The following is a 25,453-nucleotide window of genomic DNA, read 5'->3' as shown; positions in this document are numbered from 1 at the left end:
AGGGCACCAAAGCCTAATTAAAAAACTGAATCGCATATGAAAGCGCCAGACCATTACATTAATACCCAGAGGAAGCTAATATTAATGTTCCAGGTGTACCAGTAACCTTGGGAAATATATAATACGCCCTCGTCGTCTGGTTATATACATCTAGAAACTAATAGACCGATATGACAACAGGTCTTCATTCATTTAATGATGTAGGCTGATTTCTGGGCTATGGCCAGTGTAATAAACCGCTGAAAAAATTGATGGTGTGCCATTCAGAAACAGGTCTTTTGGCCGTGCAGTCCATGAACACTTCAGTTTATTAAAACAATATCTATTTTTTTCCAGCCAGCTCTAAAACTGCTGCGCTTCCTATTTCGAGCATCTACAACAGCGAGACAGCAATGTTGAAGATCACCGAGCCAAACGATCCCAACTAGGCCGCATTTAGTGTTACTTCAACCAAACTATGACTCTCATCCCGCCCGGTAGCGGCAGTACGTCTGATGGACAGCTAGTCGAGCCAATGAAATTGCCGTATGCTGCCGGCTTGGGAGGAGGCTAACCAATGATCGTTTCACGGCACCAGAGGGGCAAGCTTTCTGAGCTTTCTCTGGCAAGAATGTTAGTTCCTGCTCTCTCCTGGCCGTTTCCTGTAATCGTACAGTGTTGTGAGACTCAGAAAGCCATGTGTGTCGACGCAAAGGTAAATTTAGCACCCTGAAATTATTACTGTGAGAGTTGGGGCAGTAGATATGATGGTTATTTTCACGTATTTTTGCCGAAAATAGACGCAGGCCAGCCGAAACAGCAATGCGGCCTAACCTGTGTCTGAACGTTGACGGGCAATGGTTATTGTGGCACGTTGCTTTGGTTTGGTCCGGTTTGTTGACGATATTGAAGGAGTCCGGTGGACTGAATGGTTGATAGTAAATGACTGGAAAGCGAACTGACGGCGAAGAGGACACAGTTCATCGTGTTTTTGAGTCTAAATGTGTTTACGGTGCCACACACGCCTTTGTAACAGGCACATTTTTGTAGCGGTAGAAGCTAATGCTAGCCGACGGTTTTGGGAGAAAGACTGCAATACGACCTGAGAGGAAAGCATCCCGTCTCTCCAGCATCACTCACCTAATCGTATGACTTCACTGCTCGTTATTCTCATTCACTAAATGTTATCCGCGTACTTTCTCTTTATATGTTAACACTTAAGTCGACGAGCACTGTTTTTGTGTGTTTTCAAAGCTTTTAATTTCACTTTGAAAGCGTTTCTGGACGGTGTGGCCACGAGTTGGAGGATGAATTCAAAAACTATACTTTTAATGTTTCGTCTCTAGTTTACAAGCTGCTACATCCTTCTAGCATTATTTTATTTTTTATGCGGCCCATTAACTGTATTAACCGGATAATTTGCACCACAGCCACTAAGATAAATAAAAGCGTGTTTACATAAAGTGATCCTTGTTTTAGTAAACTTCATGTCCCTTTAACCCTTAAGACATTTCCACTGATTATGATCTTCATAGCCACCAGAAAGCCATAATCAAAACTACAATGATTACCTTTCTCTGCTTCTCCCTTCCTTAACTTAAGCACTCTTGTACTAACCATTAGAGCTGTCACGTCACAGTTTGATGTACAGGTCTGAGCGACGTTATGCTGTGATAGTGCAGCATTTCTTTGAACAAAGTCAGTAAGAAAATTGTGTCTAACTGTTGTTTCCTTTCCCTTCACAGCTGATTATCTAAAAATTGAGAAGAACTGGACAACAACTATTTAGCTTCCATCTCGGAGTCTTTTTAACATTGTGCCCATCTCCCTGTGTGGAGTGGGCAAGATGGCAGATCCCATTATGGACCTCTTTGAGGACACACCCCTGTTTAACTTGGATGCCCTACCGGACGACTCCTTTTCTCAGGGTTCCTCGGACCCGGTTGAGGAAGCGTTCAAGCTCGCTCTGGGCCAGGTGGATCCAACACCAGAGTCTGAGCCTGCTCCTGAGCTCGCGTCTAACACGAGCCTCGGTATTCCTGTAGAAGCTCCAGCCGTTCCGGATCCAGCCCCTGTTCAAGTCCCCACACAGCAGCCAGTGCAAGTGGCAACTCCTCAGACCATTTCCATAGCTGTAGCGCCTCATGTGACCCCTACTCCTACTGATACTGTGAATCAGATACAGGCCCAGACCACCATACCAATTGCCAGCAATGCCAGTGGGGCCACCAGTAGCACTGTCCTGTTGAGCTCGCCTCTGACTGTTTCTAGCTCTCCAGCTACAACCACCGCCACCACCCAGCAGCTCACACAGATAACCCACCAGCTTACTCCCCAGCAGTTAGCTGCCATTACACAACAGGCTGGTGGCAAAATCGTCATTCTCAAAGGTCCCCAGGGTCAAGCACAGGTGCTACAGACTGTATCAGGAGCCACGGGTCAGACTGGTGGAAAGGTCATCCGTGTAGTGTCTGGCACACCACTCAAACCTGGCATGTCCATCCTGCAGGGCGGAACAGTATTGAATCAGGCAGGCCCAGGACAAACACAAGTGAAAGTGGGTGGTGCAGGAGTGCAGAGGCTGCTGCAGTCTCCTAATGGACCAGTGAAACAGGTGTTGCTCACGTCCATGCCCCAGCAGGTGCAGCAGACACAAGGCCAGTCAGTTCAATTGCAGATTCCAGCAACAGCACAGATAACTCAAACCCAGGCTGCCCAGATCCAGGTTCAGGCACAGGGCCAAGTGCAGCTCCAAAACCAAGCTGCTCAGATCCAAGTTCAACCCCAGGCAGCTCAGATCCAGGTCCAGGCACAGGGCCAAGTGCAGCTCCAGCCAGCTATGCAGGCCCAGACGCAGGTAAGCAGACCACAAAGTGTCAGCAGGTGACATTTGTTATACCATCAGGATAACTGCTGATTTCATGTTTTTTAATTAGTTCAGTTATAAATGTCCTTCTGCATTTCTCATTCTAGGGTGGAGAAGCAAAACGCATCACCTTGGTTCTTCAGCAGCCATCCCAGGCTGGCTCTGCAACTCAAGCAGGTCAAGCTCTTGCAGCCCAACAGCAGGTCACCCAAGTCCAGCAGGTTCAGACGGCACAAGGAGGCCAACCTCAGCAGACCCAGGCCCCAACTAAACTGGTTCTGGGGCAGCTCCCCGGGGGGAAACTGGTGCTCCAGGGGAGCCAGCTAGCAGCCCTGACCCAGGCACGAGCAGCAGGCCAGGCTGGAGGGCAGCCCAAAGTTCTCACAATTCAGCTACAGGTGCAACAACAGCCCAATCAGCAAGGTGGTGTAAAGGTGAGAAACGAGTGCTGTAGGAGTTGGAGGTCTCGGCTTGTTTAACAGTGTTAATAAGTTACGTTGAGTTTTGATGGCATGTTTTTGTCAAAATCATTCAAATTGCTCTTAATTTCTGTTGTTTCAAGTAAGTGGGGCCTTGAAAGTCTTGTTGTTGTTGTTGTTGTTGTTCCCTTGTCAATCATCTTGAATACCGGTCTGCTTTTAATTTCCACCATTCGCAAGTACTATAGTTCTGAAATCTGTGAAAGTTTGCTCCTCCTCAAAGGTGTCACTGTGTAACTAATATTTTAGTTCAACATGTGTACCAGAGTACACAGTGCTTCAGATGTACAAATGTAATATGAGGTGACATGGCAAAACACCTTGGCTTTGACAACGTCTTTTAGCCAGGACAGATCAGACCAGCTTAATCACCATCTTGGCTCCACTGACCGGTATCAGTTAGTATTCAGCGGTAGTTTCTCTGATCAGCTGAAGAGCATTGATTGTTTTGAAACGCACTTTGTGGTATGTGATGTGGAGGGACTGGCAAGCTTGGAGATAAAGGACGGTGCATTTTAAATATATTGACATTCTCTCCGTGTCTTTGTTACGTGATATTTAATGGCTTCAGGTTGAAAAACCAGTAAATTTAAGTCTTTTAATAGGAATGTTAAGTTTATTATTACTCCAAATAATCAGATTAGACACATGTGTGTCTAATCTGTGTCTAATCAATGTGTTCGTCTTTCTGTCAAGTTAATAACAATTTTACATGGTCATTGTGGGGTTTTATGTTTGGTTTTTTTAAAACCAGTTTAAAGCAACATGACAACAAAATTTTGAAATACCTTTGCTGTGTGTGTGTGGGGGGGGGGCGCGCAGTGTGAACGATAACTACAGTAGCAACCCAACAGGCAAACCATGAAACTGGAAGGACTCATGCTAGTTTATTTCAAGCATTTGAACTTTCACAATAAGACAGTGCAAACTGTCTACTAGTAAACTGATAACATAAAGACATTGTTTATTCATTTTTATTTTTCAGGTGTGTGTGCGTGTATTTATTATGTAGCCCACTCAAAGTCTGTATGGGTGGGAACACCACCTAGTTTAAAGCAAATTTTGGAGTCAGAAGGAAGTCTCATCCATGTGCTAGAGGTTGCTTTTACAAGTCGTATGCCATCCAGTCTTAAAAACTTGTTAATACAACTTATTCTCGGAAACTTGCATTTAAAAAAATAAAAAATAAAATTCTTGTTAATTTTTAGGAAGTCCCTCAGACAAGGCTTGTTATGGTTTTTTTTTGTTTTTTAAACTAATACTTTTTTTTTTTTTTTAAATCAATCTGATCAATCTGTAACTTGATGTGTCTCTTTCATGTGTGCAGTACCAGCTGGTTTCAGGAGCTGGGAATACCGGCAGCCCTCAGGTGTTGCAAATATCCCAAGGCCAAGGAGGGCAGCGAGTGGCAGTACCACTCAAAATGCTTCTGCAGCCACAGGTAGACCTCTAATCTGCAGATTTTATTTATTCTCTACATTAGAGTGGGGCTTTTAATGTGAACTGAGAGAAATTACAGGGAAGAATGTATTGTAATTTTGTAAAAATGTTATGTATTTTTAACCTCCTCTTTAACTCAGACAAGCGCAGCCTCGTCGGCTGGCGGCACCGTCTCTGTTGTGAAGGTCATCAACACTTCAGCAGCAGGGCCGTCTTCTACAACTACCACTCCATCCCAGGCCATCCGCATTACCAAGGCGCCCGGAGAGCCTGCCTCTGTGCGGCGAGTGGAGATTCTCTGCAAGCAAGAGAAAGCTAACCGTATAGTGGCTGAGGCTATAGCTCGGGCCAAAGCTCGTGGTGAGAAAAACCTACCCAGAGTCCTTAACCAGGATGAGCTTCCAGCTACGCAGTCTTCCCCAGAAATGGGGGGTACCGTGACGGTGGTGTCTAGTGCTAAGAAGAAAACCAGCGGTGGAGGAAGTAAGAAGAAAAGCCCTGTATCTGGAGGAACGGCACCCAAAACCGCAGGAGGGCCTGACAAAAAGGGAAAAGTCAAGGCACCAGGAGGAACAACTATAGTGGCAGGAGGCACAGTAATACCCAGTGCTGCGAACAAGAGCAAAAGCAAAGCTAAGGCGAAGTAAGCAAATGAAGATGTCTCATTTAAATGCACAGCTTATTTCTGTACATTTAGAAATGCAGCTTTGAAGAAAACCATATTTAACCCCCCCTCCTCCATCCTACAGTACTATCACTCTAGTTGGAGCAAAGAAAAGAAAGAGAAACGCGTCCTCAGACCACTCTGACGGGGAGTTGAGTCCTGCGTCACCTGCTGCGCTGGAGGATGACATGATTACGGTACAAGCACATGCACGCTCATAAAATCATACAAGTAGACGCAACAAATAGTGTTGAGCCATCCTTTCTTTTCTTTTTTTGCCCCACTGTGAACACTTCATAATCGTACTGTTTGTTGGTAACAGTTGTTGACAGTACATTGCCCTGATTTGATGTCTTTGTGATAATAATTGCGACATAAAATAAACAGAAGATTAAGAGTATGTGGAGTACTTCCACAGTAAAGACTTGTCCTAATAAAACCACCTGGTAGTTGCAGATGAGTAGCCTCCCTTCCTGTCTCAGGTGGTTGACACACATCCAGTTATGTGCTGGGACGTCCCAGTTATGAACCGATTTGGAAAAAGGGGGCATATAAGTCAAGATACCACAGAAATATAATGAATTCTAAATAAAAACTGTCTAATAACACTCAGCTCCTGCTGCACAGAATACACACGTTTAAATTGCGCCCCTCTCTCCTCAGAAGAGACGCTCCAATCGTGTGGTGAAGAGAAAGAAGTACACTGAGGATCTAGATATCAAGATAACGGATGATGAGGACGAGCAGGAAGACGTGGATGTTACTACAACCGCGGCAGCTGTGGCTTCCATCAGCAGTGGGGCACCAGTGCAGCTCAAACAGGAAGTGGAGCTGGATGGTGATGGATTGCCCAGTATGCAGTTCTTTGTGGTGAGTGTGGAACAATATCATTTCTTCTTATTGTCACGATGTTTGTTTTTATTCACATTTATGTGTGGCTATTTGTGATGTTTGTAGTGTGAGTTTTTGACACGTGTTTATTTTACAGGAAAACCCAAGTGAAGAAGATGCTGCCATTGTAGACAAAATTCTCTCCTTGAGATTAACCAAGAAGGAAGTACGTTCACGTAATTTTAATCACTAAATTACTTAATATAGTTTAAGTTGTTGCGGGCGTAATGGCTTCAAATTTGCTCTTTTGTTTTTAAGGTGTTTCCAGGCCAGTATACAAATATAGAAGAATTCTTTGTGAAATACAAAAACTAGTAAGTTGCAGTGTCTCTCTGAGCATCTTTGACTCTGGCACATGTCACTTTTTTGTTTGTTTGTTTGTTTGTTTATTGTTTGAGGGGATGGGTGAGTGAGTAAAAATGAGTACAACTGCACACTCTTGTTTTCAGTTCATACTTGCACTGCGAGTGGGCCACTTTGGAGCAGCTGGAGAAAGACAAGAGGATCCACCAAAAGATTAAGAGGTTCAAGACCAAGCAAGCTCAGATGAGGCACTTGTTCCAGGAGGTGAGCGGGAAGCACACGCTGAAACCTGTCAGTTTGGGTGTATCTCAGTTAGATGCACTCAGTTATGCTGTCTGTGGCTAATGCTATTGTTTTCTTTAGGACGAGGAGCCTTTTAATCCAGACTACGTGGAGGTGGACAGGATCCTGGATGTGTCCCACAGTGTGGACAAGGACAACGGCGAGGTGAGAGATGAGGCATTAACCTTTGGCTATGTGGCCTAATTTTGGACATGGTTCTTTTGACCTCCCTTTGCAAAATTGCAAATTGCTTGTGTTAATTCCCATTCTCTCTCGTCCTGTCAGCCTGTTATCTACTACTTGGTGAAGTGGTGCTCTCTGCCATATGAAGATGCTACTTGGGAGCTGAAGGAGGATGTGGACGAAGGCAAGGTTGAAGAATTCAGCAAGATCCAAAACAGACAACCTCGCCTTAAGAGAGCGGTGAGCAGTCATGTAAAAGATATAGTAATGTGTCTGTGTGTATTTATGTTGTGACGTCTGATAGTACAACCCTGTATTCTTTTCAACACAACATTACAGTGATGACCAAAGCCACTGATGTGAAATTGTCCGGCCATAAGTCCAGAAATACTATTGGTGACTGTAAATTTGGAAGAGCACGTGATTGTGAAGACGCTGGCTTGGATGAAGATGTGTATCCAGCATCCGTGTTTTAGAATCCCAAACTACAGTTAAATTAAACAATGGTGGGAGGAAGCTGTAACTTTAAGTTTGTCCCTGTGTTTCTCTGTTAAATGTTTAACGTAAACAGTTTAGAGAGACACTTTGTGTGTAACAGAAACAAACTGACACAACCCCCAGTGCACAAATCAAACATGTTCAGTGCAGGTTACCATTCACTGTGAACCAAACTTTAGAAAATCCCCAGTTGTTCCAACAGGACTAATCTGCTCTGCATCAAGATGCAGAAATGCTTCTTTGAGTTTCTTTCTTTCTTTCTTTCTTTCTTTCTTTTTTTTTTACTTTTGTCTCCTTCCTTCAAAACTTGGCTTAATGGAAAAAATGAGAACTTACGTAAGGGAACAACGATGTTTCTTGTGAGTTTTTCATCTATTTTTTCTCTTCTATTTAGGCACGGCCTCCTGCCAGTTCTTGGAAAAAGTTGGAGGAGACCAGAGAATACAAGAATGGTAACATACTCAGAGAGTACCAGCTGGAAGGAGTCAACTGGCTGCTCTTTAACTGGTACAACAGGTATTTATCCCACACACTCTTTTGCTTAACACCATGGTCAGAAACATATTTTAACCTTTAAACTAGTTTCAGACAGTGTGAACATACCACCGCATTTTGCACTCAAATGATGTTTCTTTATTTTAGGCAGAACTGTATCCTGGCAGATGAGATGGGTCTGGGGAAGACCATCCAGTCTATTGCACTCCTATCTGAGGTTTATGCTGCTGGTGTCCAGGGCCCCTTTCTGGTCATTGCTCCCCTCTCCACCATCACCAACTGGGAGCGGGAGTTCTCTACGTGGACCAACATGAATGCCATCGTCTATCACGGCAGCCTGGCCAGCCGACAGATGATACAGCAGTATGAGATGTACTGCAAAGATGAGAAGGTAAAGTTATTGGTTATGATCGCCAGCGATTTGTTTTGTGTGTTTTTTGTAATGTGTTCATAACATGTATAATGAAAATCATGATTTTGTGTGCAGGAGCATTTAATCCCGGGTGCGTACAAGTTCGATGCTCTCATCACAACCTTTGAGATGGTGCTATCTGACTGCCCCGAGTTGAGGGAGATCGCCTGGCGTTGCGTCATCATTGACGAGGCTCACCGTCTCAAAAATCGTAATTGCAAGCTTTTGGATAGCTTAAAGATGCTGGACCTGGTGAGTGGACCACAGCTAATGTTGCTGAATAACAGGAATACTGACATAATGGTGTCCAGCACAGTTTTAATTGAATTAAAATTGTTTTCATTTACACAGAAGTGCACCCCAAATGGTTTTAAAAAACTTTCAGACTTCAGCTAATCCGTTTTTTTGGGATCTTGTTCCTTCTGCATCGTCCCTGATTTATCACCGCACGGTTTTACACTCGCCCTTCTTTTTTTCTTCCATCTCACAATTTGTGTCTTGTGGTTCTTTCAGGAACACAAAGTGTTGTTGACTGGCACTCCCCTCCAGAACACTGTGGAGGAGCTCTTTAGTCTGCTTCATTTCCTGGAGCCTGCCCAGTTCCCCTCTGAAACTGAATTTCTCAGAGACTTTGGAGACTTGAAAACAGAGGAACAGGTGCGACATGCCTAAATATTGGCGTTAGCATCGATAACCTTATTCTGTTTGTCGTCGTTACATATACGCATCGGCTCCGCTATTGAGCTGATTATTTGTTTTGGTCCTTTAGGTTCAGAAGCTACAAGCAATCTTGAAACCCATGATGCTTCGAAGGCTCAAGGAGGATGTAGAGAAGAACTTGGCACCCAAACAGGAGACCATCATTGAGGTTAGATGGAATAAAATCTTAATGCGAGACCTTTTCTTTTCACCAAAAAAAAGAAGAAAAAAAAAACCAAGGATCTCAATTGACGATTGCCATAACATCACTGGTGAGCTTAAAGGGAGAAAAAACATAACGTGCAATTGTTTCCTCTCAGGTTGAGCTGACAGATATCCAGAAGAAGTACTACCGGGCCATTCTGGAGAGAAACTTCAGTTTCCTCAGTTTAGGAGCAAGCAGTAACAGCAATGTCCCCAACCTGCTCAACACTATGATGGAGCTCCGCAAGTGCTGCAACCACCCCTACCTCATCAATGGTATTACATGACTCTTAACGAGTTTTTTTTTTTTCCCCTCTAGTGGAGACAGCTTGTTTATCAGAGTTCATCCTCTGGCATTGATAAACAACATTAGGTCGAACTTCTTTTTTAGCTCTTTGTACCTTTGGTACACTCAGGCTCACAGACCTAAACTGTGCCATGTAGTTCATATAATCATTCGATATTTGGCAGATGTTATTAACATGTGATGTTTCTAAAATACAGCGGCAGCACTGCAGGTTTTGCCAGCAGGTATCATATTTATTTAAAACCAATATGTTCTCGTTGTTATGTTCAGGTGCGGAGGAGAAGATCGTAGCGGAGTTGCGGCAGGTGTATGACCCCCTGGCCCCTGACTTCCATTTGCAGGCTCTGATTCGGTCGGCTGGAAAGCTGGTGCTACTGGACAAGCTGCTGCCTCGCCTCAAGGCTGGTGGCCACAAAGTGCTCATCTTCTCCCAGATGGTGCGCTGCTTAGACATTCTGGAGGACTACCTCATCAACAAGAGGTATGATGACCGCAGTTACAGTTTTTCTAAAATGATAAATAAATGTCAAATGCATGCTAAGTCAGCGATCATTAAAAATCTTTTTGAAATATTTGTTAGTGCTTGCAGAATGCTGTGTGGTAGGTTAATGTAACTTGCTTTTACAGATACCTTTATGAGCGAATTGATGGTAGAGTGCGTGGGAACTTGCGACAGGCTGCCATCGATCGTTTCAGCAAACCTGACTCAGACCGCTTTGTCTTCCTGCTGTGTACCCGTGCTGGTGGCCTGGGTATTAACCTAACTGCTGCTGACACTTGTGTTATATTTGACTCTGACTGGAACCCTCAAAATGACCTGCAGGTACAAGACATAAAGTGGCATGAATATAACCAAAAGATCAAACAATCTTAAAATATTTGGTTCAAACTTTGTACTTTCTCCTCATTTTGTGCAAGTTCTGCTCTCTTGACCCTTTGTTTGTTTTGTTTTTTAAATTTGTTTTTTAAATGGCTATTTTAGGCCCAAGCCCGATGTCATCGTATTGGCCAGTCAAAGGCTGTCAAGGTCTACCGACTCATCACTAGAAATTCCTATGAGCGGGAGATGCTTGATAAAGCAAGTCTGAAGCTAGGTCTAGACCGTGCAGTCCTGCAAAGCATGAGTGGCAACAAAGACAGCAACGTCAATGGGGTAAGAAAAGTCAGACTCAGACTGCCGTGCCACATTATTGATCAGTTGTAGTATATTTTTGTTTGTTTCAAAACTAGCCTTTTGAAATCCAGTCTGGGTAATTTGTAAATTCGATGCCTTTCGACAGATCCAGCAGTTCTCCAAGAAGGAGATAGAAGATCTGCTTAGGAAGGGGGCTTATGCTGCCATCATGGATGAGAACGACGAGGGTAGTCGGTTCTGTGAGGAAGATATTGACCAGATCCTTCAGCGAAGAGCCACTACCATTACCATTGAGAGCGAGGGAAAAGGTTCCACTTTCTCCAAAGCCAGCTTTGTGGCCTCTGAGAACCGTACTGACATCGCCCTCGATGACCCTGAGTTCTGGCAGAAGTGGGCCAAGAAAGCAGACATAGACATGGACACAATCAATAGGAAGGTAAAGCTATGCTGTTTTATTTTTTTGGTAAAGAAATTCATATGAGAATTGTAGAGCTAAATGGTGTCAACTTGTATTCGATTTATTTAAAAGCACCTATCCTCTCATACACCAAGTTTGAGTTGTTTATTGTGTTCATCTTAATATAACGTGTTTCTCTTCACAGAACACTCTTGTGATCGACACTCCAAGAGTTCGTAAGCAGACCCGTCAGTTCTCCAGTCTACGAGGTGAAGGTGGAGACCTGTCCGATCTAGACAGTGATGAAGAGTACCCACCGTCCAATTCCAGACACTCGCGTGCTTCTCGGCGGTCTGACCGCCACAGCGGAGGTGGTTACGGCCGCACTGACTGTTTCCGGGTGGAGAAACACCTTCTCGTCTATGGGTGCGAAGAGTGCATTTCCTGTATTTATTATATATATTTTTTCTTTTTAATTGGGTTTTGTCCTTTATTTTCACTCTTTTACCTGTGTTCGTCTTTTTTAGTTGGGGTCGCTGGAGGGACATCTTATCCCATGCCAGGTGTAAGCGGCGTCTGAGCGAGCGTGATGTGGAGACGATCTGTCGCGTTATTCTGGTCTTCTGTCTGCTTCACTATCGTGGAGACGAGAACATCAAGAGTTTTATCTGGGAGCTCATCACGCCGCCAGAGAATGGGCGTGAACCACAAACGCTACTCAACCACTCGGGTATGGAGCTGCACTTAGCATTCCCATTTATCCCTCATACAGTTAGGTGCATATATATATTTGACCACTGACACAGGTTTTGTTTTTGTTTTTTACCCATTTATTGAAACATATTCCAGTTATAGTATATAATAGACATAATGTGTAGACTCAACTTTCATTTGAGGATATCCACAAGGGTTTAGGAGTTTAGCTCCTTAACATGTGCCCTCTTTTTAAAGGGACAAAAAGTCATTGGACAATTGACTCAAAGACTGTTTCATGAGCAGGTTTGGGCAACTCCTTCATTAAATCATTATCAATAAAAGGCCTGGAGTTGATTTGAGGCGTGGCGCTTGCATTTGGAAGATTTTGCTGTGAACAGACAACATGAAGTCAAAGAAGCTCTCCGTGCAGGAGAAATGAACTATCCTAAAGCTGCTGGGGAAAAAAAAACCCATCAGAGACGTTGATACAATATTACAAATGGAAGATTCTACAGTTTAGTACATCCTGAGAGAGAAAGAAGGCGCTGGTGTAGCCGAATGAATTCTGAGGTGTTCAAAGACTTACTGTCTGCTCAAATCCAGCTAAATGCTATCAAATTAATTGTGTGGTACTTTATAATATAAGTGGGCAATTACCCAAAACATACAGCCAAAGTAACCCAGGAGTTTATTTAAGCAAAGAAGTGGAATATTCTCGCATGTACAAGTCACTCACCTGGCCTCAACCCAATTGAACATGCATTTCACTTGCTGAAGACTAAACTTGAGACAGAAAGCAAACAAACAGCAACTGAAAGCTGCTTCAGTAAAGGCCTGGTGGAGTATTAAAAAAGAGGAAACCAGCATCTGGTCATGTCCATGAGTTCAAGACTTCAGGCTGTCATTGCCAACAAAGCGTTTCAACCAATTATTAGAAATCAACATTTTATTTCCAATTATTTAATTTGCCCATTACTTTTTACTGAAATGAAGGGATTGTGTTGTTTAAAAAATGCTTTAGCTCCTCACATTTTTATGCAATCTTTTTGTTCACTGAATTAAAGCTAAACTACAACTCAGATGCACTTCACCTGAGTCTGAGTCGTTTCATCATTGTTGTAATGAACAGAACCAAATTTAGAACAAAGTTCTCTGTATAAAATATTTATGGACCTAACTGTGGTTCCTAGCTTGTTAAAGAGCAAATCTGTTAATCTGTGTGAAAGCTGAATAGCAGTATTTATTCTTTTTTTTGTGTGTCTAGGCCTTTCTATTCCTGTCCCAAGAGGCAGAAAGGGCAAGAGGGTAAAAGCCCAGAGTACATTTGATGTTCAGAAGGTGGAGTGGATCCGCAAGTACAACCCTGATACCCTGCTGCTTGACGACAGCTACCGCAAGCACCTCAAGCATCAGTGCAACAAGTTAGTGAACCAGTCAGCTGTGTGTATGTATATTTGTATAGATTATTCACCATGGATATAAACCTCTATTCTCCCATGTCAGGGTGTTGCTGAGGGTGCGTATGCTATACTACCTGAAACAGGAAGTTATTGGTGAACATTCTGATTCTGTCCTGAAAGGAGCTGATATCAGGTATCTAATATATATAGACAAGTGCGCACACAAAGAGCAGCCAGTCCTGGCCATATATCATACATTGTTTTCTTTTTCTTCACAGGGATGTTGATATCTGGATGCCTGAGATGGAGCAGCAAGAGGTGCCCGCAGGATGGTGGGACTCTGACGCAGACCGCTCACTGCTGGCTGGTGTATTCAAGCATGGTGGGTTCAGTGTGAGGATCTTATTGTGGTTTAAAGACAGGCTCAGTTCTTGCTCTGTGTTGGTGGTCAAAGATTTAGCGTTTAACAGCCTCGACTTTTCCCTGCTCTTAGGTTATGAGATGTACACCACCATGCGCGCTGATCCTTGCCTCTGCTTCCTGGAGAGAGTCGGCCGGCCTGACGACAAGGCCATTGATGCCGAGCAGCACACTGGTGATGCTGAACTGGGAGACGAGTGAGTGTCGTTGGCAAACTGGGCCGATTTTAGAAGTTATTTGCTTATAGATTTGTAGCAGATTTTCAAATTAACTGTGAGCTTTTACAGTTTCACATTTCTGTCAGTTTTGAAAGTTTCAAATGTCTGTGTTTAAGTTAAATTAGATTACTGCATAATTGCATTGTTTACTTTTTCTTCCTTTTATCTTTTTTTTTTTTTTTTTTTTAAATGCAGGGGTGACTACGATAAGTACTCAGAAGACCCAGAATTTAAGCCTGCATCAAGACACACCAAAGATCTTTTTGAGGAGGTACATATCAGACCCATCACATTTGGATGTGGCAGCACTGTTCTAATGTCATAGATTTGGATGATAGCACTAACAAATTTTTATTTTGTCCTCCAGTCCATGAATGTGGACGAGGAGATTTCTGTGGAAGATAAGGCACCTCCACCAGTGATCATAGAAAATTCAGCTAGCCATAGCGGTGTCTGCGAATGGCCCTCAAGCTCATCGCTCACAGCACGGCTGCGGCGGTTGATCACAGCTTACCAGCGCAGCTACAGACAAGAGCAGCTGAAGATTGAAGCCGAAGCGAAGGGTGACCGCAGGCGCAGGCGGTGCGAACAGGCCAGCAAGCTGAAGGAGATTGCACGGCAGGAGCGACAGCAAAGGTATACTGCTGCTATATCACTGTCTCAACACACAGTAGTAAAAGCTTTAATCCCACCAAATCACTATTTTGTAAATCTTGCTTAAGATTTTGGAAATATTACCTTTTACAGGTGAAATGCTGAGTTACCATGTCACATTATAAACACGTAAAGAGATTTAAGTATTTTCCATTTTAGTTCAGAATCAGTTTTACAAAATACCGTCCTCATTCTGACCCCTTTCTCTTCTGTTTCTTCCAGGTGGACACGTAGGGAAGAATGTGATTTCTACCGCGTGGTGTCAACTTTCGGTGTGGAGAAGATCAAAAAGGAGCCCGGTCTTCCTGAAGGAGGAGAGCCAGAATTTGACTGGACCCGTTTCCGTACTTTTGCCCGTCTAGATAAAAAAACCGATGAGAGCCTCAGTCGATACTTCCGTTCCTTTGTCGCCATGTGCCGGAGGGTGTGCCACCTGCGTCCAGGCCGTGAAGGTAATTACTAATTGATTGATGCTTGGCTTCTTCTCTTTTTTCCCCCTCCCTGTATGTTGTAGTCAGTGTCCTACCATATCTACCACATGATTTAACATATTTCACGCTCACCTTATTCAGATCCAGCAGAGGTTACCCAGACTGTGGCTCCCATCACTGAAGAACGCGCTTCCCGTACTCTTTACCGTATCAGCCTCCTGCGACGCCTTCGTGAGCGAGTCCTCCCCCACCCCTGCCTGGAGGAACGCCTCGCTCTGGCTCCATCCACCTCCGAGCTCCCTGCTTGGTGGAATATTCCAGAGCACGATCGCCAGCTAATGCTGGGCGCATCACTGCACGGCGTCAGCCGCACTGAGCTCTCCATCTTCGCAGACCCACAGTTCACTTTCAGCCAGGCCCGTGATGAGTTCATCCAGAACCAGCAGGCCCCACCTCCTCCACCTCCCCCTCCTCCTCCACCTCCACTACCCCAGGCACCACCCATCATGACACTCAGCCAGCCCAAGACTGAGGAGCACATGCTTGGGGTGAAAGAGGAGGGAACCGATGAGAATATTGGGTTGCTTGCAGGTGAAATCGCCGCTGGATTGCAGAGTACGCCCTTGAGTCACCATGACGGCAAAATGCGAGGTCAGGGCTGGAGCTTCAAGAGGAGCAAGGTGCGGGGAGAGAAAACGGAAGGGGGAAGGAAGGGGGAGGGAGCGTCTGACTCGGATTCAGACTCTGATTCGGGCTCGTCGTCCTCAGATCGATCGAGTAGCAGCGATGATAGTGGAGAGAGTGAGGCAGAGGTAGAAGGAGGTGAGCTGGTAGTTAAAAGAAAAAATGCTGAGTGGGGCGGGAGATGGAAATGACCTGTGTGCTAAGTTACTCTTTTCAATCTATACAGGAATGAAGGTGTGCGATGTGGATGAAGATAATAGTTTACTCTCCATGACTACGTCTCAGGATGGCATTCCTCCTCCTGATCCCCTCAGGGTTGACTGGCCCAAGGTAATTTATGCCCGCTTAATCCATACATGTGTGGGGTTTTGTCACGGTAAAAGACTCACTCATGGGATTATTTTTGTTTCAGGACCGTGTGTTGATCAACCGCCTGGACAGTTTGTGCACCCTCGTGCTGACCGGTCAGTGGCCCTCGGGCCGGCGTTACGTGTCTGAAGCTCAGCTCAACCCGAACTCGGAGCTGGTGGGAGATGAGATGGCTTACACACGGGTGATGCGTAAACCCCCCATCATGCCTGCCGTCCCAGGGGCAGATGGAGAAGATGGCGAATTTACTGTAAAACTCCTCAAGGTGAGAATAAGGTTGAGACATTAGAATTGTTGTAGGGATACACCGGCAAATTCTGTTCAGCTTACCTGAAGCAGTCTGTTGACTGTTAATGCAAGTTGCTAAAATATTGTTGACTGTGATGTGTAGTCTGTGGTTAAAAATACAAACCACCACCTCTCACTCTGCCAGGAGGAGGGCCTGAAGCTCACATTCTCCAAGCAGGCCTTGATGCCCAATGGGTCAGGAGGAGAAGCCAGTGGCCGGAAGAAGCGCAAGGACCAAGAGGTACAAGAGTCAGGTTTACATGTTCCTCTGCAACAGAACCCAAGCAGTGTTTGATATCACTTCATAATCTTATCATCATATCTCTTCCTTTCTTTTTAGTTTTCTGACATGGATGGACTCCACGATCCGTTGGAGCGGATGCCTCGTCGCAGGGACCCGCCCACGTGGCTGAAGGAAAACCCAGATTATGAAGTGGAGGGAGACATGCTGGAGGTAAATTCATGACTCTTATTCATGTCCTGGTTCATAAACAAACCCTGGTGACAGTTTGTGGCGACACGGGTACGGGACTATGTTTCATCATATCTTGTTTCTTCAGCTTCTTGTGAACCGGAGCAAGAGGAAGAGAAGGAGGAGGGCAGATAAAGCCATCACAGGCAATGAGAAGGTCAAACTCATCAACATGAGGACAGGGAAGAAGGTGGGGCGCAGTTGCACACAAGCGTAGACTGGTGATGTTTACGTTTAGGCTTTATGATGCCCCTCGCTAACAAGCATGCAAATGTTTCTCTGTAGGTTGGAGCTGCTTTCTGTCCAATGTTGCAAGAACTGAGAGAATATCTGGAGGAGAATCCCGACAACGCTGTAGCACCGGAGTGGTCCGAAACTGTTCGGAATTCTGTATGTATTAAAGATGCTATAATTTTACATGACTCTTGTGATTAGATTACATCTTTATTGATAATTCTAATACTTCATTGGGTCGACGTCATTATTAATTATTCATAACAAAGTAGGGCGCAATTGTGACGCTGCAATTGCAAAGAGGCACCAATGGAGGTGGAAAGCTCTGTGCTCATTGTGCCAATTTATGAAGATGAATTCAGTCATTTTGTTAGAGTAATAACAAATGTAACCTATGAAGAGCACTGCAAATGAGCAAACCAGAGAGTGCGAGTCGTCTACTAGCATCACAGGCACAGCTTGTCGGAAATAAAGCAGTCTAAGGCTAAAGCATGCACATTTGATTTTGCTGACCACCTTCAGGACAAAGCCAAAGCTTTTGCACCACACTCGCAGCTGTGGACATGCAGCGGTGCTGTGCTTAAAATGATCTTGATGCTATAATTAAGCACAAATGACGGCGTCAGATGATGACCCAGATGGCAGTAAATTGCCTCTCACAACAGTTGTATGATAAATTTCAATGAATCAGATAATTTTTCACTCTGATTTTTGTGCCGACTCGGTGAATTATTCATATTAATTCAGATAATATTGATTCTTTGCTTTTTCTCACAGGGCTTTCTGCCGGAGACCCTGTTCCACCGACTGCTAACGGAGCACTCTGAGATCCCGAAGAAAAGCCGTCGCCGTCATCATCACCACCATCACCACCACCACCACCACCATCACCACACTCCAGAGCCTACCCCCGAAGACCCCAACCTGGACGGAGTTGAAGAGGAGACTCTGGTGTCAGATGGAGCCTACATGATGGACGAGGAGGACCTGGAGTCCTCTCATCACTTCCTCACCAGTCCAGACTTTGATGTTAAAATGGAAGGAGGAGACAGCCTTTCACAGGGGGACTATGACAGCTCGGATCAGGAAGCGCTATTGGACGATGTTATCATAGCACAGAAAGACTCTGACTCCTCATCAAGCTCAGAGGATTGACTGAACCCTCCTCTCCAAACACATCTGACTTAGTCCCCTTTTCCAAAACAAATCATGTTATTCCTAATCATTTATTTTTATCATTATGTATCAAATTATGGATGAATTTGTTTTGGGGTTTATTTGTTGCTACATCTTTTCATTTGTTCTACATAGGATTTTTTTTTTCCATGTGAGGAGCAGATTTGCACCCTTCAATTTATTTTTTGTTTATTTGGTTTTTTTTTTTCCCCCCCACAATCGTGTCCGGTCCTTATTCTCCTCAATCTTCCTCTCTAACCTCTGATAAAACGGCAAAAAGCTGAGCTTTCTTACCTGTCAACTGGTCCTTGTCCTCTACTTCCTTCTAAAACCGACGAATTCCCATCACATTCCCAGCCGTGACCAAAAGGGGACCCCTGCTGTACAGATACACTTTTCTTATCTAAGAACCTCAAAGCTGGTCCTCTAGCGCTACATGAAACTGGACGTGTACTGAGCAGAGCCAGATCCCACAATCTCCCCTGGGTCTCGTTCTGTCCAGACGAGTCTGTGAACTTTAAAGGGGATCCAGTTTATGGATGTACTGTTAGTGTTTTCACTCTATGGGAGGGTTAGGGGTAGAGAGGGAGGGAGGGAGAGGGGAAAGTGGCGTTATTAGTTACTGAAACGTAATAGGAGGATGGGTGTATTGTACAATGTAGAGCTGGTCAATTGTGTACTATGGTGCAAAGATGACGGCATTGAGTTACTATTCTTGTTTTATGACCTGACTGTATCTGTGATATGAATAACAGCAATCTACAGTGAAAGCACGTTTGTGTGTGTTATTGCGATTTCCACTCAGCTGAAGCAATAAGGAAGTTTGCTGTCTGTACACATAATGTCCTCCTGTTTAATAGTCATGCCCTGATTACAGCAGACGATGATGTATAAGAGCTCCAATTATTCCCGTTTCCCCTGAACCGAGATATGTTATGCAGTTATTAAGCTATATTGGAAACTAAAGTAGTATTTATTGTGAAGTTTACTCTGTCTCGAGGCTAAATGTGTGAAAATAATGATGTAACACGGATGTGCAAACACTATATTTGGTGCAACTTGAGCTTAGTGTGTTTTTAGGATACAGGTGTTCCTGAGGATTGGGCTGCGATTAAGGTTTACATAACAGAGCAGCGTGAGGAAATCCTTAAGTTGGGACAGGAAGCCTGAGAAATAACTTGGATTTGATAAAATTGGTTCATTAAAATCCTTCGCTAAAAGGGGAATAATTGCATTCAGTAAATGCTGATAGTGGTGGAAAGAGAGATTAATGGTTAAGTTGGAGTTTTGTTTTTTTTTTGGTCCCCGTAGCGTGATCGTACATACTATTCACTGGTGGAAGGGAAAAGAGTCGATACAGCGTGGTATCATAATATTGTATCAATACGGTAATGTTTTGTAAAATACATTAAAATACTCTGGGAACATTACAAACGAGGCCTCATGTCGCCTGATAGGATGCAACGTTTATGCAAACGGTCACAGTGTGACTTGCACTGGCTACTGTCACACTCAGATTGTTAAAGGATTGCACATAATTACTGTTTGATTTGATAAATGCAGACTGATTGCCAACGTGTTGCCATCAGTCTGAATGAGTCTTTGTCAACAAGGACAACTCAAGGGAACTCAACTCACTGGTTATATTTCTACAAAACAGGAAGGTTGCTGAGTACAAATGTAGTGGTTAAATGTGAATTTCTGTCTATTTAGACAACAACTGTAATATTTCCTTGATTTCTCACAGTTAATTGTTGTATTATCAGAAACAGATTGCATGTAATTGCCGCTCTAACTGCAGGCTGACTCTGGCTTATGGCAACGTTTATGGCCGGTTTTAGTGACAGTGTTGGAACATTTGACAGTCAAAAAAATAACTGAAATTTATCCTAGTGGATAAAATAGATACTGACAAAGTTTAACTTTGAGGACATAATTTGCAATTTCAAAAAAAGTGATAGATTGCAATATATGTTAGCGCAACACTTGGCATATTGCAAAATGTTAACAACTGCGATATTGTATCCTGAGTTACATGTTGTGATATCATATTGTGGGCTGTCTGGTGATTCCCACCTCTATGACTCACACCACCATAAAAGAACTTGGAATCAAGCAAATATCCAAATTTGATTAGCTGCTTTAAGGACATATTTTTTTGCATATAGAAATCACATAAGTTTAGCCAACGTCAGTAATGTTTAAAGTGGTTGATGGGGATCTTTCAAGTTGTTGCTGCTGACTTTGAGAAAAACTACAAAATAGGTGAGGGGTGATTAAAACTTCCTGCATTTCTCAAATTGCTTTTACTGTCCATTATGTTGGGATATACCATAGTTTTATAAGTAGGCGAGAATTGAGAAGTATATTGATATTCACAAAGAATTAAAGATGAGCAATAGCACCAAGACAGTAAATGTAGGTTTTGTGTTTAGAGCAGACAATTGCATCTCTAAAAATAAGATGAAATAAAGGGCTCATGAATATTACAACCGAGCCAATAAAATGAACGCAAACAAGCACTGAACTAGTTAATGAAGGGGATCACTGGTTGTTTGGAAGTGACTTTTGAACTAATTTTAAATCACTACATGTAATACCTACAAAATACTACCTTATAATAATCCTGATATATCATTTTTATATTGGAATAGTCTGATTGGGGACATCGGGTGTGAGGTATGGTTAAAGACTCATTGGACATTTGAGTGCTTTCCTCTAGACCAAAAAGTCTATACGCAGAACAAAAAAAGCGAAACACCTGTTCTTTCGTTTTCTAAACAAGCTCATGTGGTATTCGTTCATAGCTGTCAAATTGCAACAAAACAAAACACAGGCACCGCTACACGTGACAGTTACAATTTTTCCCACGGCCCGTGAATCTAGCACGACATACTGCTGTCGGTTAGGAGGGGGCGCTAGTCACAGCAGTAGCAGTAGGTCTCCGGTGTTTGAATGGGTGTGTTTTGGGCCTCCGGTAAACTCTGCCTTGCGAGGCTATAATATAACACATAATATTTAACTAATATGCGAGTTTTTGGTTCCTATGAACTTTGAATCACTCCCCTTATCCTAGTTTCCCCCGAGCTTCACGACGAAGGTACATCTCTTCGAACTCAACGTGATGGTAGTCAGCAGTGTTTAGCTAGCTAGCGACTAGCACCTTTAGTTACTACACGCGTAGCTGCTCTAAATTGGTGTGTGTTTAAAAAAAATATCCCATTTTAAACAAATTGAACAGTGTGTGGGGTAGTTTTACCTAATAATTTATTTCACAATGGATCTCAATTTCTACTCTGAGCTCTCGGATGGTTGTGCTCAAAATGTTGACTCAGAGTTTTTGGACTCCCAAGCATATGGTGGATACTCCCAAGGAAATAAGGTAACTCACCGACACCGGTGTTTTTATGAAAGGTCTCTTAGACTAACGGTATCGAACCGGCAGTTTACAGCTAACTATCTGTGGGGGGGTTTTTTTGGCTTGTTTGTTTTTTAAGTTTTCGGAAGGCAGTGACAGTTATCTCACCATCAGTGGAGCAGGACACCCCTTTTTGTCTTCAGAGGTGAGTGGGTTGCATGAAACTGCATGATGGTACAGTGTCACACGTTTTGCTTATACCGAACCTTCGTCAGTCCATTAGTTACTAACTCATTACCTCTTCTCCTGCACATACAGCAGACATTTCATACTCCTAGTCTGGGGGATGAAGTTTTCGAGATCCCCCCGATTTCCCTTGATCCAGATCCATCGCTGGGTATCAGTGATGCGGTGGCCCACTTTGAGCTGTCAGAGGGAACCGGGGGACCTTCGGGCTCCCGTAGCCTTGTTAGCAACCTTGTGGTAGAAGCCAATGACCCTTCCTTTGCTTCCACCTTTGTAAACTCTGGTTCTCAAGGCCTGGAGCAGCAGAGCCTCGGGGGAATGGGCCAGTCAGGAGGAGGAGCCCTGCTGAGCTCTTCAGCCCTGGTAAGTACCTCACCTGTGGACTCGCACACACGATACTGTTTGTTGAGGGCTGTAAAGGTTTATTTACAGTTTGTATTTTGTGTCTCCACAGGAACTGGGCAACTCTGGTGGTTCTCATTTCAGCAGTTCTTCCCCCATGACCATTGATGTTCAGCTCTGTGACATTGGTCATAGTCTTTTGGGAAGTGGTCACCTTACTACTATTAACCAGTCTGAGCTTTCACTGGGCCTGGGAGGTGAAAACATTGGCCACCCTTCAGAGGCGCCCAAGCAGCCTCTGTCAGCAACACCATCCCCAGCAGGTTCCTTACAGGACGAGGACATGGATGACTTCAAGGTAATAAGAAACACCTGGATCGTTTTTCAACGTATTATTGGAACTGTAGTTTAGATTACAAACTATTTGCATATTAGTTATAATCCAACTTTTACAGTGAAGTAAACATATAAAATTTTGTGGTTATATTAACACAAAATCAAACAAGGTAACTTGAGTAAACACTGCGTCCAGTTTAAAAGAACAAAAAGTGTCCCATTAATAAGTCCTAATAAACAAAAAGATGTTGAGATAATTGGTTGCAGCTAGAATAAAAACACCCAGGCCGGCCTAGCACTTGATTAATCTGTTTCCAGAAGCACTCCAGGATAAGAAGGTGGTGCAAAATGTGATCTTGGCCTGTTGGTAACATAAACAATTATAATCAGTACTGCTCCAGGACCATTCTTGGAATGAATCAATCACCTTTTAATGATGCTATGGCTTCACAACTTTGCAAAAAGACCGTACGTAAGAGAAGTTCATCTGCCAGAGAGGCTTGTTATATCCTCCTGAGAACCAGCCCAATCATTTATCTCCTCGGTTTTTTGGTCCATATTTACTTCAGCCCCCATTTAAGTCCTGATATACTAAGTAGAGGACATCCTGGGCTTCCATTGGTATGTCATATGTTTGGGGGGCCTCTTTCAGCACCAAAGAGGAAGGAAATCACAAAAAAAAGTTCAATGGGAATATTCTTTTTTCCTTGGTTCTCAGGAGGATGTTGTGGAAAGTTGTGTTTTAATGGAAATCAAATCTTCTTAAACGTGACTAATATATATTTTTTCCAATTTACTTTTAACCTGAACAAACTCCATCTGATTTTCTTTAAGATTGAAAATAATAGGTAATGCTAAATTAATTCTTTATATACTGGTTTCACACAGGAACAATACCTACAGTTAGCTTCTGACCTGAGAAGAGCAGCTCAGACTGACAGACTCTCCAATGTGGCTTCAATAATGCGATCATGCAAAGAAGAGTAACAATGTCAGACTGATCTGTAGTTATTGAAAGCATTTGATTGCTGTTGTTGATGCTTAATGTGCCACATTTTGCTCATAAGTTTGGGGGCTGGCAATTACTCCTTAGCTTCAGTGATGTACGTTTTTTTCTTGACATACATTTATCGCTTAATTTCTTTGAACATCTGACACCGTACATATAGTAAGAGTTACATGAAGAAAATAGAAGAAATTGAGAGAAGGTGGAAAACTTTACCTGCACTGTGAATAACAGTCACTGCTGTGTTGGAGATGATGAAGCTAATGCCTGCTCTCCCATCTCTCCAACTGAATCTCTCCCTTCTCAGAAGAGTGTTCTGGTGGACTCTCCATTGTCTCTCTCCTCTTCCTCTGGTCTCCCCAACATTTCGTCTCACCTGGCTCTTCCATCATCCATTTCTCCTGGAACAGCCCGGAGGGGTGGGGGTAAACCTGCCACACTAGCATCAGCGAATGTGGTTGCTGGAGCGAAAAAAGGAAGGAAGAAGAAAGACCCCAATGAGCCACAAAAGCCGGTTTCAGCGTACGCACTCTTCTTCAGAGACACCCAGGCAGCGATTAAAGGCCAGAACCCCAATGCTTCTTTCGGGGAGGTGTCGAAGATCGTGGCCTCCATGTGGGACAGCCTGGCTGAGGAACAGAAACAGGTGTTTGCGTATAGTTATGCCTTCACTGACAAACAAAGAAGGAATATGTAGAATCCCCCTTTTAAAATGATTCCTTTTTAGCGTGTTAGCATTTATTATAATAATTTAGGAAAAAATGCATCAATATAACACAAGCAAACTTCTTTTTCTTTTTTATAAGGTGTACAAGAGAAAGACAGAAGCAGCCAAAAAAGAGTATTTGAAAGCGCTCGCAGCTTACAGAGCCAACCAGCTCTCACAGGTAACGTCATGTTGTCTCTGAAAGAAAACCAGTCCATTGCTGTGCTTCTTGGGACTTACTTTTCTCGTGTATTTAATATGGCCTCATTCTAGCCTGTTACCGAGGAGATGGAAACTGCCCCCTCGCCACCTCCACCTGTGGTTAACTCGACTCCTGCTGCCCTTCCCTCTGCTGGTCACCAGGGAACCCGTGTGGCAAACAGCACCATGGAAGAGAACACCATTACTAACATCTGTGCCTCCAACATCATCCTGGACGTCCCAGAGGTGACCACACGTTCCCGCACGGGGGCAAACAAAGTTTCTGCTCCAGCAGCTTCAGTCGCTCCGACCCAGACCATCACCAAGATCATAATCCCCAAGCACATTCTGCAGGGAGGCGGGCAGGTGGTGACCGTGTTGCCTGGAGGGGTCCGTGCCTTGCAGCCTACCCTCGTGGTATCGAACGCCTCGCGTCAGCCGCCTCCATTGCTGCAGATGCAGAATGCCCCGCCTCCACCTCGGCTCCAGCAGATGGCACCAGCGCCCCCACCTTTACAGGCCAAACCCCGCGAGGGAACACCAGGCCACCCTGTGTCCGTCACAGCTACACCGCCTCCTCCACTTCAGATAAAAATTGTTCCTGCCCCCATTCAGGGCAAACAGGCGCTGCCAATTATTGTCCCTAGCACAGCAGCCTCATCATCTACTGAAACCACACCTGCCCAGGCTCCACCTGTCGTGTCACTGCTGCAAGAGGACGATTCTGCTGAGACGTCAGGCCACGCAGACGACGATGACGACGACGATGTTACAGAAGTGCTGCCTTCAGAAGAGGTAAAGCTAGATCTTTTTAAGGTTCAGTAAACTTGGGGTTTATCCTCTTTTACGGGTGTTAGCACATCTGACTAATTGTGTTGATTTAATTAACAGGTATGTTTCAGTTTTTTAAGGGTATAATATCCCTTCAGTGAGTATAGTTCATTCCAATGAAGAACAAATACTGTAATTAATGTTTTAATAT

At 43.9% G+C, this 25,453-nt stretch overlaps 2 protein-coding genes across 4 annotated transcripts in view; both read left to right on the top strand.

Moving 5' to 3' along the window:
• The first annotated feature begins 566 nt into the window (after nt 1-566).
• Nucleotides 567-18,367, top strand: chd8 (chromodomain helicase DNA binding protein 8). 2 transcript variants are annotated; one of them, XM_013912699.1, is made up of 39 exons: nt 567-694; nt 1,725-2,836; nt 2,953-3,279; nt 4,652-4,765; nt 4,905-5,407; nt 5,514-5,625; nt 6,095-6,298; nt 6,417-6,485; nt 6,578-6,633; nt 6,769-6,886; nt 6,986-7,069; nt 7,190-7,327; nt 7,980-8,101; nt 8,228-8,471; nt 8,568-8,744; nt 9,006-9,149; nt 9,262-9,360; nt 9,512-9,671; nt 9,973-10,183; nt 10,330-10,525; nt 10,685-10,855; nt 10,983-11,273; nt 11,440-11,660; nt 11,762-11,964; nt 13,195-13,351; nt 13,434-13,523; nt 13,609-13,712; nt 13,824-13,947; nt 14,164-14,239; nt 14,336-14,604; nt 14,845-15,074; nt 15,195-15,875; nt 15,964-16,067; nt 16,150-16,371; nt 16,540-16,635; nt 16,735-16,848; nt 16,955-17,056; nt 17,152-17,256; nt 17,878-18,367. In XM_013912699.1, exons 2-39 carry the CDS (start codon nt 1,826-1,828, stop codon nt 18,253-18,255), a joined length of 7,827 nt encoding a protein of 2,608 aa, XP_013768153.1. In that variant the 5' UTR covers nt 567-694; nt 1,725-1,825; the 3' UTR covers nt 18,256-18,367. The 2 variants fall into 2 exon arrangements, with proteins under 2 accessions (XP_013768153.1, XP_005740263.1); XM_005740206.2 differs by having other exon boundaries at nt 6,092-6,298.
• A 2,770-nt stretch (nt 18,368-21,137) lies between these two features.
• The window catches only part of tox4a (TOX high mobility group box family member 4 a), a 6,531-nt gene continuing 2,215 nt past the window's right edge, over nt 21,138-25,453 (top strand). The window contains exons 1-7 of one of the 2 annotated variants that reach the window (XM_005740205.2): nt 21,138-21,658; nt 21,774-21,839; nt 21,956-22,243; nt 22,335-22,580; nt 23,872-24,210; nt 24,371-24,451; nt 24,544-25,266. In XM_005740205.2, coding sequence (XP_005740262.1) covers nt 21,554-21,658; nt 21,774-21,839; nt 21,956-22,243; nt 22,335-22,580; nt 23,872-24,210; nt 24,371-24,451; nt 24,544-25,266 — 1,848 coding nt within the window. In that variant the 5' untranslated portion in view covers nt 21,138-21,553. Of the gene's footprint in view, nt 21,659-21,773; nt 21,840-21,952; nt 22,244-22,334; nt 22,581-23,871; nt 24,211-24,370; nt 24,452-24,543; nt 25,267-25,453 lie in introns of both variants that reach the window. The other variant, XM_005740204.2, reaches the window with a different exon arrangement.

The sequence above is a fragment of the Pundamilia nyererei genome, unplaced genomic scaffold, assembly GCF_000239375.1.
Source record: "Pundamilia nyererei isolate P.nyererei 1_Seehausen unplaced genomic scaffold, PunNye1.0 scaffold00098, whole genome shotgun sequence".
Classification (NCBI taxonomy): Eukaryota; Metazoa; Chordata; class Actinopteri; order Cichliformes; family Cichlidae; genus Pundamilia; species Pundamilia nyererei.
Note: the sequence above shows the minus strand (reverse complement) of the source record. Positions and strands in the feature narration are given on the sequence as shown.